Source organism: Motacilla alba, chromosome 1A, assembly GCF_015832195.1.
Source record: "Motacilla alba alba isolate MOTALB_02 chromosome 1A, Motacilla_alba_V1.0_pri, whole genome shotgun sequence".
Classification (NCBI taxonomy): domain Eukaryota; kingdom Metazoa; phylum Chordata; class Aves; order Passeriformes; family Motacillidae; genus Motacilla; species Motacilla alba.
Genome location: NC_052031.1, coordinates 47624710 through 47643829, shown reverse-complemented (window position 1 = coordinate 47643829; position 19120 = coordinate 47624710). Strand labels below are relative to the sequence as shown.

The 19120-nt window shown below is 40.3% G+C and overlaps 2 protein-coding genes and 1 long non-coding RNA gene across 4 annotated transcripts in view; 2 read left to right on the top strand and 1 right to left on the bottom strand.

The window, feature by feature from the left end:
- GUCY2C (guanylate cyclase 2C) overlaps window positions 1-15735 on the top strand; it is a 45127-nt gene extending 29392 nt beyond the window's left edge. For both annotated transcript variants that reach the window (XM_038155163.1, XM_038155162.1), the window contains 10 exons: window positions 1154-1291; window positions 5592-5680; window positions 6400-6491; window positions 8047-8205; window positions 9602-9794; window positions 10189-10363; window positions 11288-11386; window positions 12156-12250; window positions 12868-12944; window positions 14779-15735. In XM_038155163.1, coding sequence (XP_038011091.1) covers window positions 1154-1291; window positions 5592-5680; window positions 6400-6491; window positions 8047-8205; window positions 9602-9794; window positions 10189-10363; window positions 11288-11386; window positions 12156-12250; window positions 12868-12944; window positions 14779-14953 — 1292 coding nt within the window. In that variant the 3' untranslated portion in view covers window positions 14954-15735. The remainder of the gene's footprint in view (window positions 1-1153; window positions 1292-5591; window positions 5681-6399; window positions 6492-8046; window positions 8206-9601; window positions 9795-10188; window positions 10364-11287; window positions 11387-12155; window positions 12251-12867; window positions 12945-14778) is intronic.
- LOC119708593 lies at window positions 2102-17820 on the bottom strand. Its single transcript, XR_005259125.1, has 3 exons — window positions 16852-17820; window positions 7914-8128; window positions 2102-2291 (listed from the first exon to the last, which is right to left on the bottom strand). It is a non-coding gene; the product is annotated as an uncharacterized LOC119708593 (long non-coding RNA).
- Window positions 17821-19120, top strand: part of PLBD1 (phospholipase B domain containing 1) — a 37848-nt gene continuing 36548 nt past the window's right edge. The window contains exon 1 of the mRNA XM_038155164.1: window positions 17821-17978. Within this exon, the coding sequence (XP_038011092.1) occupies window positions 17903-17978 (76 nt within the window). The 5' untranslated portion in view covers window positions 17821-17902. The remainder of the gene's footprint in view (window positions 17979-19120) is intronic.

Sequence of the window (19120 nt, the reverse complement as noted above, 5' to 3'; positions counted from 1 at the left end):
GTAACTGCAGCATATGACCTGAAAAGAAACTGGTTGCAACTGGTTTGGAGAAAATTTTTACATTAAGACACAAACATACTCAAGAGTAGCAATAAGAACATTCAAAAGGACTAAGAAGAGTTCACTGAACATAAATGTTCTATTAATTCTTAATTTTACAATTTTAAAATTTAATTTATTATTATTATTATTATTATTATTATTATTATTATTATTATTATTATTATTATTATTATTATTATTATTATTACATTGTAATGTATTTATCTTCTTTTATTGTTTGTAAGCAGCCTCAAAATTTCTGGCTGCTCAGTCTACATCCTTAATGAAAACTCAGTGTTTCACAAGAGCTCCACAGATTCATTGTGACTGGATGTGGCTGGATATCATAACACTGTCTTCAGAGTCACTGTGTTCAGGTGTCTGTTATGGTATGTCACCAGCATGTCACAGCTGTTGTACCATGGCAGTATTCTGGTTTTGAAGTACAATGGTGCTCATTGCACTAGAAATACAGATTAATAATTTCTGTAGAAGATACAGATTAATTGCACTAGAAATACAGATGAGTAATTTCTGTAGAAGGCAAGTAGTTATGAGCAGGTAATATTATGTCAGACTCAAAAGCACTTGAAAATTATTTCAATAGCTTCATGATATCAAGATCATAGGGAAATATTGCAGTCTTCTTATCAGACACTATGTATAAAAACTCCTCGCATCTCCTAGCTCAATAATTTATGGCTCAGGGTATTTTTATTATATCACTGGCACTCCTTGGTCTTATCCAGATACATTGGCTATTTCTAAGAAGCCTTTGAAATGTAGCTAAGAAAAGCAAGTTCATTGCCAATAAACATGACTTTTCTGAAGGTGTAAGAGTCTGTATCTACAGTGGAAAGTAGCAGGGTCAGCAAATCCCAGAAAATAGAAAACTACATCAGAGATTTATCTAACCTATATTGATGTCAGCTTCTCAAGAAAAATGCTAAAGTAGGAAATACACAATACCAGTGGGCTCTGGATTAGATATGAAAAGAGTGAAAGGAAATATCATTATAGCCAATAGATGGTCTGAGAAGGATCACCCTTTTTGCAATTACCTCTCTCCTTTCCCCTTTACATCATCCTGCATTGCCATCTGTATCTTCAGACCTGTGGACAGCTCCTGAGCATCTCCGGCATGCTGATGCATCTCAGAAGGGTGATGTATACAGCTATGGGATCATTGCCCAAGAAATCATCCTACGCAGAGAGACGTTCTACACCAGACACTGCTGGGACAACAGAGGTAATTCCACTGATTTCTCCTCTATTGCAGCCTTCTGCGGTGGTTGTAGCTGTAACAGGCCAATTCTCCATGTTTTGTGAAAGGCACTGTCTCTGATAACTGCTTGAACAGCTGCTCCTTTCTCTGTGGTGAATGAAGAGCCTGTTTCAAGGATCTCACTGTGGGGGCAAGTGTCCCTACTTCTTCTGTAAATAAAGTTTGCATTGAGTTTTCTTGCCGTTTCTCTTCCCTTCTCACCTGGAGCACAGCATTAAGGAAGTTAACATTATACAATGCTGTCCAGACTTACTGTAACATTTAAAGGCCTCAAAGATTTTTCTATTTTGACTTGTAAACAACATGTAATATGCCATTTATTTTAGGCAGCATAAATCAGCACTGTCGACACAGAAAAACAAAAACTCAGCTGCATGACACAAGAACAGTTGGCCTTTAAAAACTGGCAGTTCAGACTTCATTCAAGCTGGTTATAATTAACTTTAGCAATTTAACTTCTGTCAGAAAAATCATCTCCTCCTGTAGTGCATCTGTTAAACCCGGTATTGTGCATTTTGTGACATTGTTTTTGAGTAGCTGTTGTGGTTTTAAGCCTAGCTGGGAATTATGCACCATGCAGCCACTTGCTCAACCCACCCCCCTCTATCATCCTTCCCCCTGGTGGAAGGAGGAGGAGAATCAAAGTGAAACTTACGGGTTGAGATAAGAGCAGTTAAATAATTGAAAATAAAGTAAAATACAATATTAATGATAATTTATAGTACTAACAATAATAAAAAGTGAAAAGCAAGCAATGGACAATAAAATTTCTCAGTACCTGCTGACTGATAGCAGACTCCCCTTCCTGAACACAGATAATCCTCCCTTCCAGGTAACTTCCCCCAGTTTATATGCCAGGCATGATGTTCTTTGGTGTGGAATATCCCTTAGGTTAGTCTGGATCACCTGTCCCAGCTATGCTGTCTCCTAGTTTCTTTAGTGTACCCCCTCACTGGCAGGGGACCTGAAACAAGTTTAAAAAAAAGCAAAAAAAAAAGCAAAAAAAAGCCTTCATTTAGGCTTAGCAAATATAGCTTAGCAAATATAGCTTAGCAAAATACCAAAGCATCAGAGTGTTACCATTTTTATTCCAAAATCAAAATACAACATGCTAACAGTTTCTGATAAGAAATTAACTACCCTGGCTAAAACTGTGACAATATCCACCCCTATCCAGCCCAGTCAATCCCAATTCCCAGAATCCAGGCTTTATTATGTGCTGCTAAAACTGACAGAGAAACATGTGTGGGTTTGGGATTTTCCTAGTGACTAACAACAGTTACTAACAACAAATTTAGACATAGCCTTTACCTCTGAGTCATTCTGTTAGATCCGCCTCACATTTGTTAAAACATCTAGAGAAGCAGCTCGACAGCCTAATAGCCCTTTTACTGAGTCACATTTGAGAATAATATCTGGGGCATGTTCATCATCCTACATTATCACAAATCTGTGTTCAAATTTGAGGAAACACAGTTTTTGACATCACCAACTCTATAATTAATGTAGATCTAATGGAGATTAGAAATGGCTGTTCTCTTTAAACCAAACTCTTCAGGATTCCATGCTTAATAAAAGGTAGAGAAAATAAAACCATTCTATTCCGATTTCTTGGGAAGAGACAGGCACAATCCTCATCAATGCAAGAATTTTACAAATATTGCCAACATGGAGAAAGGCAAGTGCAATGCCCTACCTTGCTCATTTTGACCTGTAAAGCAAATCCAAAGCAAACTACATTCTTTTACTGGCTTGTTGAGCATTTGCAGTCTTTCTATGTTGTGTTAATGGTATTAAGTTAGCTTCAGGCATAGTGTTTCTTTACTTTTCTGAGATGTGGTGGCATCCTCACTGCTCTGTCTTTGACCCTGGCTGTCACAGCCAGAACCTGGTTCCTTGTTTTATCTTTGACCTGTACCTTAACACTATTGTGTCTTTTTGGAAAGACTGTCCCTTTCAAACAGCAAGAGGGCAATCCATGGAATTTAAAGATTTTGTAGCACCTAAGCTAGGTACCTAACAGCACCTAAGTGATGTTGCTGGAGATGGTTACATATTAGCATGTGAGGTAGGACAACAATAAATTTACTAGGCGTGAAATCTGTTTGCTAAGTTTGCGTCCACTGTAACTTAAAAAATAATCTGCTTTGTAAATTTCAGATGAAATTTTACATTTTCCATTCACCGAGGAGATTGTTTTCTCCACAAAACCTTTTTTCCATAAAAGCATTATTAGATGTCTAAGATACACATTGCTGGTCTAATGGCTTCTGGTATTATTCTTGAGTTTTGTTGATGCAAGTTGAGTAAAATGTGTTCATCAGTTCAAATTTTTTTTTTATTACATCAAATTTCATGTAATAGAAAGGAATTAGTTTTATTACATATTGCTGAAGTGGCTCCTCATTTAAATGCCTGATTCATTCATTAGCCAAGATGAGCAAGACAGTGAACAGCACTTAATCAAACACTCCTGCATTTTGCTTGTGGCATCATCTAACTTTGGAAGACAGTAGCTTAAACTTGGGGTGACCATTAATTTACAAATGTCCAAGATGAAAAGAGGGGGGAAAGTACCAAATTAGAGTCAGTGGTAGTGGACAGGAAATTTCCCTGTTGTATGTTAGATTCATTTGGTTTTTAAGTCACAAGAGAAAGTCTTTCAATGGTTAGGCAATCAGAAGTTAGTCTCTGCAAATTAGAAGACATGATGTTGATATTTCAGGGTAACTGATATAACTGCTTCTCTAGGCTTAAATGACAGCAGCAAAGACTGCATTCAGACCTTAAAAGACTTATATAAAAAACTCCATACATGAGCTCCCTCCACCAAATTAGAAAATTTAAACTCTACTTTCAGTTACTCTGTGAGCCAATTTTCTCAACACGAAAATATGTATCAATCAACTTAATGTACAATAATATTGCTGCTAATGAGAGAATGAAGTCCCATGACAGGTATACAGAACTGGATTTCTAGTGTGTAGAAGTAAGTAGGTTATAGTCCTCTTCACTGGCATCTCTGCAAGAAGCTGTTCCCCATCTGGTTACTCCACTCTTCTGCAGAAACACCTCATTCACTGCTCAAGACTGTGAAATCTTGCCACGTACCAATGCTCAATTCAAGCTGCCTTCTTGCTCCACTACTTTCTGTCACTGACTAATTGCAGTATTGCTAATGGGTGCTGTTCCTTCCTCTCTCAGGTGCGTGTCCAAGCATGGAAATCCAGCACATTCCTCCTGCATACATGAGCCCTGCACAGACTTTCTTGTCTCTTACCCCACAGAAGACTTCTCAGCAGTTTCTCCACTCTAGCATTTGGGAGACTCAAGTTTCCTGCTCCTTCTCTAGTCTGTAATTTCTGTACCAAAAAGTTGGAAGCTGCTGTATCATTTAGGGGTGATCATGCACGTTGGCATGTTTAGGCATCTGTAGCTGCCCTAGACCAGTGCAATTATAGATCTTCCTCATGTCATTATATGCTTCCTTCAGTAAAATTGTATTCAAAATATAATCAGACATTATTAATATACATAATCTGTTCTGATTCACAAATCCCTTTCAATTTCCCTTTACTCCAAAGGTAAAAAATTGCTTCTCTTTTTTAAACACCTCCCTTCCACTGGAATTCTTGAAGTCTGCAGGAAAAAGACAAAGGAAGATGTTCTTGCTTTAGCTCTCTCTTACTGTGCTTAAATTGAGTTGTGCAAATGCAGCCTGATTTTGATGTGTTCAGAGTCCAAATAACTTTCATAGAATGGGTTTAATGACTAGGAGTACAAATGAGTTAACAAATGCAATGCTTTCAACCCATTTATATTAATAGCTTAGTTTTAAGGAAGTCAAGCATCTGCAGGATGATTTGAACTGCTCTAATGAGCGGCATATGTCTCCACACTTTTGATCAAGTTGCAATGGGCTTTTCACATTGTTTTTTACTATAATTATACTTCATGCTGAGAGGCACACTAATAATGCCCAACATTCATTTGGAAAGATGGCATAACCATAGTGTCTACCGCGACCAGTAAATACTCATGTACATTTCTATTTGTTTTGCTTTCAGGGACCTTCAAGCCAACCTGTTTTGGTCTTGTGCCATATATTTAGAAAAGCTCCCAAGTTGAAATTCACATCAAAATGAGGGAACTGTCATCAAGACTTCTGTTTGTACAGTACTTTGTAACATCATAGACTGCTATATACAATGAATGTCCTTCTTACGCTTTTTTGTTTAAAACTTTGATCTTTTTTGTGTACTAGAGAAACTTTACAGAGTGGAGACTGGCAAAGGAGTAAAGCCTTTCCGACCAGACCTGACCTTGGAAACAGTGGGAGAAAAACAGGTGGAAGTAAGCTAATAATTAATGAAGCCATTTTCTGGGTGAAGAGTGGAAGTCCTGGCCAAACTAAAGCCTATGATCATGGGAAGGTGAAAGCTGTGCATTTTATGCCAAATGCCCTAACTTGTGGGAAGAAATTGCATTCTGTAGTTGTTAGCAGCAATGTGAAATACGAGTCATGGAAATTATTTCACTGGAAAGAAACAGACACTTATGGTGCCACTCTTCTGACCTATTTTAGATATCCTTGAGATGGGATGAATTACACCTCAAGTATACCTCTCTTCACTGGTATAGCCCCTATGGCTTCTTGCGTGGATGAAAATGTTTGTATTGTAGATATTCACATATTCAGCAAACAGCTCCATTCTTTTTGGCTGAATCACCAGTTTCAGAAAAACCCCAAACATGGGATATTGGAAATATAATTACCACAGCATTTACTACCATGTCAGTAACTGTGTCTGACACCAGTCTACAAGACTGGATTTACTTGCCTTTCATTTTTGTCTTGCAAATTCAAGTTAAGGTTGTGTCACTAGTCATCACAGAGTTGAGATGCCTGCAATAAATGTTCTAACCATAGGTTCAAGACAGTTAGTCACACAATTTAATATGTTGCTAGTCAAGAGTAACCAGAAATTCCCTAATGAACTAGCGCTGTTTAGCACTACTCTCTGTCTATATCCATTACTTAGGTAGACTTTTCCTTAAATTTTTGTTTGAAGGTATATACACTAGTGCAGAGCTGCTGGGAGGAAGATCCAGAGAAAAGACCTGACTTCAAGAAAATTGAGAGTACTCTGGCTAAAATATTCAGGTGAGTAGCAGGGGCTTTTTGTAGGATGCTCCAAACTCCTCTGCTATTAGAAAACGCATATTTTTAAGTGTGTAAATTGATATGATTATGATTCAGTCAGTGGAAAACCTTAGTGTCTCCACTTAGGTCCTCTTTTATTCTTTGGCAGGAAAGTAGGTGAGCATGTGCATATGTTATGTATACATACACCTGTGTACAGTTTCCTAGCTGAGTGAGGGTGAGATGATCACCATACTTCAGATTGGTACGTTATGAAAGTAGCAAGCTGGATAATTAGGGATTTTTACAAATCAAGTAATTCCCTCCCTATGTCTAGTCAAGAGTTGGATAGTGACTCATGTCATTTAAGTTTTGGTAAATGAATGCACATGGATGCTTGAACGATGATTTGAAAGTTTGGATGGTCCCAAATTAAGCTGACTAGAAATGTTGAGTTGTAACTCACAAGTATTAATTACAGGGCTTTGGTGGTACAAAGTTGTGGGGAAATAATAAGGGTAATATCTGGATAAACCCTGTGGGGTTACACAGGCCTTTCACCTGGACAATGCTGCATCGTTCCTGCAGAATTTGGTCTGAATTAATTATTCCAATAACCAAACTGTGAGCTTTTAATCACTTCTACTGGGACATTGCTCCCCAGTTTTTAAGGCTCTCTCAATCAACAAACCCCAACAGCACCATTTTACATTTTACATGTGCAGAACAGCTGTACTATGCATAACAATGTATCAGCTAAATAGACTTTCTGCAGCGGAATATAAAGGCCTCCTGGTTCAGCTCCTAAGCCTCCATCCTACAAAAGCAAAGAGGTTGCCTCTTGTCACATGCAATATAGGTAGGTCTAAGATGATGAATCCCTGATACAAAATTTTTTTAAAGTAAGAGTGACTTTGAAGTCCTGTTGGATACAATACTAATCTGACTCTTCCAGTCAGCCTGGTCCCAATTATTTTCAGACTGCTTTGGTGAGTGCAGGCTGCCCAGACAAACAGAGGTTTGAGTGGCTCATGTTACCACACTTCTGCTTCCAGGGGTTAGTAGGCTTGAGTCTGCAGGATTTTGTAAGTAAAATTAGCCCTGGGGCTGTTCATTGTTCCACTGTATTCTTCCATCTTCTAAACAGACAGCCCCAAATTGTCCTAATTCTTCTGCTGAAGCCCCCATCTAAACATTATGTGCAATTTTCTACCTACTATTTTTAGCTTACTCTCAGAATCTGAGCTTCTCAGTTGCTTTTTATAAATGAATGTTCCTGGGTTACCTGAGGTAATCTGGAATAGACAATATTAGCAGGGTTAGGTGATTGAAGGGTGCTTTAAGAATTACCAGCTCCAACTGACAAATGTGGATTACAGACTTTCAATTCATCTACATAAGGCCTCCAAGCAAGCAAAAGAATGATGCGCTTGAGGCACTTACCATTCTTACTACAGGGAAGTCAAACACCGGAGAAGTTTTCTGCTGCTGCTTTTTTGCCTCCTTTTAGCTGCTCTCAACAATGTACATTTATAAGTCTTTCTTCTTGACTCCTGTGTAATTCTGTTATTTGCAGTAATTTCCATGGCCAGACCAATGAAAGCTACATGGATACCCTGATCCGGCGTCTACAGCTGTACTCCCGGAACTTGGAACACCTGGTGGAGGAAAGGACAGAGCTGTACAAAGCAGAGAGAGACAGAGCAGACAGGCTTAATTTCATGTTACTTCCAAGGTAACTGGCCAGGAGGATTTTCGCTGGCATTTTATTTACATACACCCGATTCTTGCAGAGTAGGGGATAGGATTAATGTTTATGTTCTATTTTCTTCCCATCTAATCTTATCCTGCCAGAAAAGAAAGAAGAAGCAGCTGTCCCTGAGCTCTCCACCCTATCTATGGTAGAGTTTCATGCCAAGATGGTATTAGGACCCATTATCTTGCTCAACATTCCTTCATGCACAGGTTCCCCCTTTCCAGCAAAAGCCTCTCTTTCACTGCCTTCCAGGGAACAGAAATCTACAGTGATCCCACATCACAGAGCTGTGCTCTGCTCCAGCACCTTGATGATTAGAAGGAGTGTCTGCAGCTGAACAGCAGGAGTGGAGTCCAACTTCAGCTTGGGGTTTAGCAATGCAAGAGAGGGGCCGAGGTTGGCTGGGCCATACTGGGTTAGATGGATTCTTCAGAGTATGCTATAGGATAAATATTATTGACATTCTAATAATGGTAATACCAGTACTTTTGATATTGCACACATTTGGAATAGTAAAACTATCTTGGTATGTCATTACTAGTTTCAAGAGTATTTCAGTAGGCAGGTTATTGATTTTATGATGCATCACCAAAAAAAAGGTCAAGAAAAAAAAAGTGTGTGTTGAATACAGTTTGGGGGAAATCAGGAATGATCTGGCTGTACAGACAGTGCAACAAGGAATTCATGTCTCCTTCCACTCTTTGTTGTTCCTACCACTCTGTTACCATTTCATTGTTGATGGAGCACAGCATTGTGCAAAACCTATAATTTTCTGGGTCTCTTTCAGTTCTTCTCTTCTAGTATCACCACTAGGAACAGATATTTCCCTGGATTTAGAATTGCAAGAAAAAGAAGGTCCCTCTTGAATAGACATTGACTATCATGGTATTGGATTTTTCTTCCATAAATTACCAGACTAAGATACCTCATCTGAAATCAGGATGAGTTGATGTAATTATTATAATGAAATTACTTCTGTACTGGGAAAACAGAAAAATATGTTTGTTCTTACTTATTGTATGGGTAGAATGTAGGTCTACATATCAGGAAGTTCAGAATTTCAGTTTTAAATTTGACTCAATATCCCTGTTTCTGACCTTAACCAAGAAGCTCAGTTGCCTGTGTCTCAGTTTCCTCATGGCTATTCACACACTTGGATTTTGAAAGTCTGTAGTGCATTAATTACCATTAGTAAGTGCTTTGAGGTCCCTGGCTGAAAGGCATTATGGGCATCTAAAATGTGATTACAATGGCAGTTTTCAGCAAACTATTAATGTTTCCTACACAGAAAGCAAAACTGTGATTGGGTTGCATGAAAAAATACCTTTAATAGTAAACCCTAGTCATCTGTGTTCTGCCTTCTCTATTTCCACAGGCCAGTAGTAAAGTCTTTGAAGGAGACTGGCCTGGTAGAGCCAGAGCTGTTTGAAGAAGTCACTATCTACTTCAGTGACATTGTTGGCTTCACCACGCTCTGCAAATACAGCACCCCTATGGAGGTGGTAGATATGCTCAACGATATCTACAAGAACTTTGACCACATTCTTGACCATCATGATGTTTACAAGGTGATTAGCTCTGTACTTCTGCTCATTTACAACCAATGGACACACAAATGAAATTGCATGATGTAGTGGATTTGGGACTCTGCCTTCTAAGCAAAGCAAAAGAGAGAAAAACAGGTCATATTTAAATGATTACTTTATTTAAGTATGCTTTCACTGTGCCTACTTATACCAAATTTCCTACAGTAGGTGGTCAGACATTCGTTAATTTGAATGCTGGGTATAATTATAAACACTCGTATACCCAAATGATGTCAGCTACCTTAAAGTAAAAAAATCCTGTTCTCAGGGGAAGGCATGTTTAGTCATGAACAAGAGGATCTGATAAAATCTTTCTGCTTTTAACTAAAGATGTACTTTTCTATGTCTGGAAATAGTTCTGATTTTATTTCCACAGGTGGAGACCATTGGTGATGCTTACATGGTGGTGAGTGGTTTACCGAAGAGGAATGGCAACCGGCACGCAGTGGACATCTCCATGATGGCTCTGGACATCCTCAGCTTCATGGGGTCTTTTGAACTGAGACATCTGCCAGGGCTGCCTGTTTGGATTCGCATTGGAATTCACTCTGGTACACAGTAATGCTAGATCAACAGTGACAATGTTGTTGCCTGGTTTTGCACAGAATTAACACCCATACAAGATCTGGTAATACACTGTACACAATTGCCCTCCTCCTATGAAGAATCAGGTTGAAAAAATGTTCATAGAGGAAGAGTAACAGAAGTAAATAAGTCACTGTTTTGCTCCTGCTGCAGTGAAATAGCCCATAGCCATTAATTGACAGCCTAAGTCAGTAGCTAGCATGAGCAACAGCCACAGTTCCTGGTGTGATTAAACCAGTTGTATCAAATAAGTCTTCACAGATTATTTCTCTCTGACTGAAGCAGAGATCAGTCATGGCCAGCTATGTTTATCTAGGCAAAAAATGCGAGCCTGTATTTTGTGCTTTTGGAGGCAAAACTTTTTTTGAGTCTGTGTGGGACTTAATGTTTTAATTTATCTATAAAAATACTTTTTGTCAAAGGGAAACTCCAGATAGCACCACAACTTTGGGAAATTCCACAACCACTTCAACACCAACTTCCAGGGGAGGAACACATCAGAGAAAGTGACTGAGGCACTGGGAAGCCTCTTGAGGCACTACTATTCACCCTTGCATAATGAAGCTTATTCTATTTTTCTCTTGCTTCCAAATGTGACAGTTAATATATGTACTTCTTTTTTTCTGCACAGAAATTCCGCTTAAATACAATTAACACTGTGAAGCTGTGTCCTTTTTATTATATTATTGGATTATGCAAGAATAACAGAGCTAGGCTTGGTTTGTAGTGGGAGACCACAAGATACTGTGGGAAATGAGGTAGAAAGTATTGCCATTGGTGAGGAATGCAGAGTTCCTCCAGGCACTGCACTGCTTTGCAGCAATGAGACACCTGCCAATAAATCAAGTCTCTTGATTCACCCTTTTTACCCCTCTGCATCCCATTTCCAGGTCCATGTGCGGCTGGTGTGGTTGGAATAAAAATGCCTCGTTACTGTTTGTTTGGAGATACAGTAAACACAGCTTCGCGGATGGAATCCACAGGCTTGCGTAAGGATTTAATTTTAGCTGTCAGTGTAACAGGGCCAAAGGCTATTGGTTAATTTGTGACTGAAGTGTCTGTTTTCAGAGAATAATATATTATCAGCTTGCAGAAGTTTTAAAGATAAAGAAGCCATATTTGTTTTGATTACCAATTATTTAATTGTCCAAAGTGACAGTGGGCACTTCACTGGGCAATGAAGACTTGTTCCCTGTCCATGCTTCAGTGCTGGTAACAGGGAGTTTGTAGGCTGGTTCACTGCCTGAGTTCCTCTGGAAGATATGATACTTATGTGTCTGGAATTTAATTTTACTCTATGAACCATAGATTTTAGTTTGACCTAGAACTGTGTTACAGCTTTGTTGTGTAAATATATTGACTCTGTATTTTAAGTTGAAGCAATTATGTCATCAACTTCACCATTAGGGAACTGTGGCAAGAGCCAGTTTTTCCTCCTTCTGCCTAGCGTCTTCACATGAGCATTCTCTATATAGGTCACTCACAATTACTCTTTTCCCTTTTGACATCTAACTACTACAGATACCATCGTCACCTGTATTTCAGATCAAGGGCTGTACCAGCTATTCCTGCCTGGATATGCTCTGTAGTGCAGTCAGAGTTTTCATACAGCAGTGTAATTGCTTCTCATTTAATTTGACTCTCAGAATTTATGATGATAACAATTGAAGGAGCTTCTGTTAAAGCACCAGTTTTCACATATGCTTAATGTATGTGAAATGTTTCCAGGCTGAGCTTTCATTGTCTCTATTTTTTTAGCTTTAAGGATTCATGTAAGCGGTTCCACAATTAACATCCTGAAAAGAACAGACTGCCAGTTCCAGTACGAAGAGAGAGGAGAAACATACTTGAAGGTAACCTTTACCATGTGCAACCATGAACACAGAGAAAAGGAATTGTAAAAAGCATTGTATAGCAGAGAGTACCTGAGAACTTAATTAACAGCTGAGGAACATGGATTACTGATCAAAATTGTTATTACAGTCTCTAGTGGTTGAAGACACTTCTATAAAGACAATGCAGGCAATGAAAAGCTCCCTAACTCATACATTAAAGCAACATAAAGATGTGGAGAATAAATGAAACATACCATGTGGAACAGAAGATTGCAGAGTGAAGTCATCTGCTGAAAGGGAAGCTGAATCTAGTGTTAATTTGTTCATGCTCCAATATCTACCAATCCATTTATTTCAATCTATTCTACGTGTCTGTCCTTGGGAATTGATGGCAGGCAGCACAGCTCACCTCTCCCACAACTTGTGTCTCAGGTCATGGAACAAGGAAGTGAGTGTGCAGCTGCATCTGCCCCATCCTTCTTCTTCTCACATCTAATTTGTAATCCTTTGCTGTCAGCATCAGTTATTGAAAATAAGCAAAGGCAAATATGGCAATGTGCAAGAGAGTATTATTTAAGTAAATTAACTACAGGAAATTGCATTCTAATCCCAAAATTGGGCTTTCTCTTCTTTAGGGCAGAGGAACAGAAATTACCTACTGGTTGACGGGAACTGAGGACAAGAAATACAATCTCCCCACACCTCCTTCTGTGTAAGATGGTCTTTTCATGTGAAAAGGGAGGAGAAATTCCCATTCTTTGCACTTTAGCCTTTATTGTTCCTTCTTGGCACTTGTGGATTTTTTATACCATTGAATTTGCCTTCAGTTGTTAAAGGCTTAATAGTGTATATGCATATAAACGTGAATGTTCATTAGATGGGACTGTGTGTATGCTGAAGGTTGTCTATACAAATGTTTAGCAGGTTCTTTGCCTTGAAAAGGTTGTAAGATATACAGGACAAGTTGCTGATGTGATAAGAGCAAGAGATGGACAGGAAAATGAAAAACATTAATATTCCCACAAGTTTAGTCTTAGTGGCACCTGTGTGTCACACTACAGGAAGAGGATGACCACAACTGAGTGTGCAGGTCTGTTGTGCATGTGAACTCTTGTGGAGGAATTTGTAAGAGGAATGAAACTTGCAGGATTTCAAGCACTATTCTGCTACAAGAGGTGGGCAAAGTTACTGTAGTACTGCACAGGAATAAAGCCTTTTAAAATTAAACAAGAGCTTACTTTCTAACATTTAGAGAAGTTATCAGTAAAAAACCATATGAGGTTAAAGTTCTGGAACTGAGCCATCATTCTGCATTAGAATTGAATAAAATATAGCAATAGTGGAAATGATGTTTTTGAGCAACTATGCAAAACTGAAGTCAGGATAACTTGTTGCATTTTTTTTTAGTGTATATTTTGCATATAAGTACCTCTTTATTTCCTGCAAACTCACTAAATGTGGAAGTTCCTCACTTTCTGCTCTAAACACCTGTGTGCACAGTTGCTCTTCACAAAGAGGGAATTTGTTGCCATCTGCTTTGAAATGACAGTGTTTCATTACAAATTGAAGTAATGATATTGCAAATTGGTGTTTGCCAGATACATGGGGATCCCTTGTCCTGAAATGCATAAGTAAATGTTACAGCTTGCTTCTACTTTAAGTTTTGAGTCTTACAGTGTGTCCTTTGCACAAATAAAATTCTCAATCCATTTATTCCCTAAGAGAAAAGAGAATATTAAGTGGAATATGAGGGTTTTCTCAGGGCATTTGCAAACAGAAATAATTGAATTTTTAATCTGCTACAGAATCTCATGAGCTTTGTTATTTTTTTTTATGGAAAGTGCAAGAGTTTTGGGCTGAGAAGGAAATACTGTCAAGGCTACCTCATGATACATCTCATTTGTAAACGCAGAACTCCTTTTTAAAAATTAATATGATCTGTTGAGACTATCAGAATTATTGAACTGGCAATCTTCTGAAATCCAGCAATTGAAAGTACCTCTTGAGCTGGATCTTGAGTGAGGCTTTTGTTTTCACTTCTTCATATATGATTACCCCTTAAAATTGTCATATGTGGGGTAGTCCAGCAAAAGCCAAATACACTGAAGAAGTTTCTGAAAGAATGGCAACTCTTACTGAAGGCCACCTGAAGTTGAATAGTTAAAGTCCTGGTGCCATAATGTAATGATGTTGAGCTAGTGTCATAAAGTAATGATATTGAGAGCTACAAACTATTTTGATTAGGATTGAATCTGTATCTTTCTTTTGTGCAAGTGATCATGGTTTTTTAAGGTCAATAATGACACAGCTACAGACCTCTTGTGCAAAGACACTGATCCATACTATCTGGAAAACTCACATGAAAATCCTGACTTCTGTTCCGAAATTCAGAACCAGAATTTGGTCCTGGCCCCACTTTTTATCAGTAGTGTGTAAATGTCATTAAGATAAACGTGGGAATAGAAATGTGCCAAAATCTCTGGGACCTGAGAATCACCAAAAACATGTGAATCACTGAATTTTTTTCCCCATCCTGTTGATTTTAGGGAGAATCAGCAGCGGTTACACGATGACTTAGCAGAGATGATAACCAACAGTCTTCAGAAAAGGGAAAATGAAGGATCCAAGGCACAGGAGCTTTCACGGGTAGGCAGCCACCGATCAGGTACCCTGGAATACCTGCAACTGGTCAGCACAGAGAATTTTACAACATATGTTTAAAACTGGATGTCTAGCATGACTCAAAAAGCTGCAGCAACTCTCTGGACAACTTCATGTGGAGGCTGGAGCCTGCAGACACGATTAGAGGAAAAACACCTTTTCAAGCGTCCTTTTTACCATCCAACCTGTTATCAGTAAATCAAACCTCTCTTCACTGTAACATTGAAATTGTTGGATGACTTTGTTAGGACACATGCAGCATGATTTGAGGTAAATGAAAATGTTTGCACTTGAGTCTAGAAAATAGTGGGGGCTTTTGTTTGACTTAGTTTTTTTTTTTTAACTGTGGTAGCCTGTTCAATAATCCACTTCTGAAAATATTCACAGCAAAACCTTAATTTGCCGTGATCTTTAGATGTTGTATTTAATTTGTAATTTTTATTTGAAGAAATATTTGGTGTAATATATTTGAAAATATAATTAAATATATCATATGTAAAACCTGGATATGTTGCTATTTTGTTTCTTCTACTGTTTTCCTCTGCATTTCACATTTTTTCTTGAATTAAGCTGGCTTTGTTTAAGAGACATCACTTCTGTTATTTACATTGGGAGATTATTCCAGAAGTATGGTTTGTAAAGTTTAGCTGAATCTCCTGGGCCTGAAAAATGGAACTCATACATGCAAAACAAGACACTTTCATATCTTTTCACCACTTCTGCTTCTGCCCCCAAACCAGAAGTGAAACAGAAATTAAGGAAATAAAATTATCTGGATTTCTTAACCTCAGACCTTTTCAATTCAACTTTTGGATGCAGTTTTACAGACAAGCAGCTTTTACTCAGATGACTCATTCTTCAACTGACACCATGGCATTGGTATTAATAAACAGCTTCAAAAAGCAACAAAAGCACAGGGGTCACATGTAAAAGAAAATCAGAAGAAATAATATCTAGTGAGTGAAGAACATCTGCTTTTGAAAGAGCCTTTTGTGCACTGTTGGCTTTCAAAGCAAAACTACTTCCACCATTGTTAAATATTGGTCAGTGTTCAACAATAAAACTGGTGCAAAATCATTATTTTATAGTTTTGAACAGCATTTATGCTCAACTAAACATCACAAAAGGAATTAAAAGAGAGCAATCCAGTTGCTTCTGTTTTTTTTTTTCTAAGAGAAGCTGGCTTTGTAAGAACACACACACACATTAAAAGAACAATTTAATTGTAAATAGATCTGAAGTGCAAAGATTACTGGAAAAATTCAATAATGAGGTTCTATAGGGCTTATGCTCTTACCTAATAAATGTAAATTCTTACACTCAGGAACATGATACAGACAAATAGCAGAAAGTGTGTACCCAACAGCCACAGCTTTCATATAATATATAACTGATCTGAAACTCAAACTGGCATTAATATCATATCATCCTCTGTGTCCTAATGGAAACATTCATTGGGATGAGGACAGAAAAAAACCTTACAAACCATGATGTGCTAATACTGGTATGTATTGAAAAGAGTATGAGTACAACAAAAATATAAAGTCTGCAATTTCCTACCTCAAGCTTTGTCTCTATGTCTGTGGTTTTGGGTGTGACTGCTGCACTACTGGGCACTGCTGGGCTATTCTGGTTGCTGTGGCTGAAGCACTCAGCAAGTGTAGCTGTAATGTAGTAACAAGTGCTGGACTGGTCAAGCCTGAAGATGACCACTATGATTACCCCAAGCAGAGCTGTTCTGATCTTTGAAGTGATATAAGTGACCTAACTCCTCTTTTTAAAGCAGAGTTTTATGGGTTCCTTGACACCCCTGAGATACAAATTATTTTAGAGCACGTCTGCTGACATTGATTGAGAAAATCACTTTAAAAAAAGTGCTTAGTTTTCAGCAGCCCTTCTCTTTCCAGTGTTCTTCAGATAATAAATTTTGTATCATTTTGTGAAGATAAAATAGTTACCTTAGCAATGAGTTGATGGTAGATTTCTTCTGGTAGATTTCATCTTCTGGTAGATTTCTTTTTCACATGGTTCTGTCCCTGCAGTATATTACCTACACATCACAATAAAATCAACGTTGACTAGTCTTTTAATAAATTCTGGTTTCTGGTTTGAATGTCTGTTTTTTCCTTCGCTCTAAGTGAAAAGTAGCTCAGAAGAAAGCAGTGATAGGTATGGAAGGATCCCTGCAGCCTGGAGACACAGTGCTCTTACGCAGGGCTTGGGGCCAAGGCTTGCTACTTGGCCTGAACTGGTTGGCATGTGATCTTGTTATATGAGGCTATTACAGGCACCGGTATCAAATTCAAACTGTCTTAAACAATTACTGAAACACAAAGTCCAAATAATGGCCCTTTTCAGAAAATGGCAGAATATCCAACACTGGGTGAGACAAAAATGCAGTGCCTCAAAATGGTCTGAATCACGGGTGCAAATGAAAACCTCAAGGAAAGTTGTCTCTATCTGTAAACCCTAGGAAAAGTTCTGTTCCTCATTTCTTCTGCTGGGACACACACAGCAGATACTGTTCTGACAGGGCTGAAAGCTGCCCTTCGCTGTCGTTTCTCACACTGTGATGCAAAACGCATATTTTGACAAGGCATCGCCCAACTCCTCTTGTGTCTTTTCGCAGCCGTTCTTGGTAAACTTTCGTCCCTTCAAGGTTAATCACCCTCGGGAAGTCCAGGGGCGCCACAGGCACCTGCCTGGGGACCCGCCTTCACTACCCTGCGAGGCCGGACCTCTGCCAGGAGCGATTCCCACACCTTAGCCAGCCCTTGGGGTCTCCAAACCCTTACAGGGGCAAGAAAGATGCCGCCGCTCCCGGGGCACATCCCGGCGGCCGGCGCGGGGAACAACCGTCCCCGGCAGAGCCACCTCCAGCACGGGGCGCCGCGGCCGGGGCGGGCGCCGGAGGAGGCGGGGGCAGCGGCGAGACCTGCCCTGAGCGAGGGAACTTCTTAAAGTCCCGCCGCCTCCCGGCGCTCGGAGGAGTCGCGGGGGAGCGGCGGCATGGCCCGGGCTGGTAGCGGCGTGTGCCGCTGCTGGGCGCTCGTCCTCCTGTGGGCGGCGGCGGGCGGCCGCGCAGGTGAGGCGAGCGGGGGCGCGGGGGGTGGCCGGCCAAAGCCTCCTTGCCGTGGTGGGGGGGACGACAGGAGTCACGGGGGCTGCCCCTCGAGTGTTGTCAGGCGGTCGGGAGGGGTAGCCCGGCCCGGGCTCGGCTGCGGCGGAGGCAGCGCGACTCTCCTGGGGTATCGCCCGGCTCCACGCCCCGCCTGTGGCAGCCGCGCCTCCGTCCCGTGCTGCCTGGGACGCGGGTGCGAGGCCGCCGGGCCGCCGCTCCCCACGGCGGGACCCCGCAGGCCGGGCTGGCTCCGGCCCCCTCAGGGGCTGCTCCGCGAGCGCCTCGTGCCCGGCGGCCGGGCCGGCGCGGCCGTGCTGCCTCGTGGGTGTTCCGTGCCGGCGCTCTCTAAACATCCTCCCGGTTCCCAGAAGGGGCGCGGGGAATCAAACGGAGGATCCAACAGGTGGGAAATTGCCTCGAGCTCCCAGCCGAGCTGGATTTCAGTGTCATATGTCGGCACGGGAATCGTTGAGGATGAAGACTTCGTTGTGGTGCTGTGGCCTACAGCGTGCTGCAGCTTGTGACTAACAGAGTTTCAGTGCTGCCTTGTGGGGTATAGGTCACGGTCTGTGCTTCAGAGCTCATACGGAATCCCAGCATGGTTTGACTTGGAAGGGACCTTACGGATCATCTTGTTCCAGCCATGCTGCCTCGGGCAGGGACACAGTATCTTGCTCTTGTGCTGCCTTCAATAAATTCTGAGAGTGTTAAGGGCTGGATTTGGCATTTATCTTCCAGGAATTTCCCCCTTAATGTATTAAGTGCCACAAACCAAGGAGGAATTCATGTAACAGTTGTTTGAATGTGTGCAAAATGTTATAAGCATATTATTTTGTGGGCAGTCCTATCTCATCTTGCAGACCTACTTTCCATACTTTGCAGAACTTTACCTGGATCGGCGAAAACTTCAGTTTGGAGGAGGGAAGGAAGGGTCAGCTGTAAATTATCTAGAGGAAATGAAAGGAAGTCTAGGGTATGAAGTAGTTTCACCTAATGCCCAACTGATTTCTAACATCATAATTGAGTTACTGGTAGAAAACTACAAAGGAGCAAATAGAAATGCCTTTAGGCTATTTAATAGAGTAAGTGGCTTTCAACATTGAGAC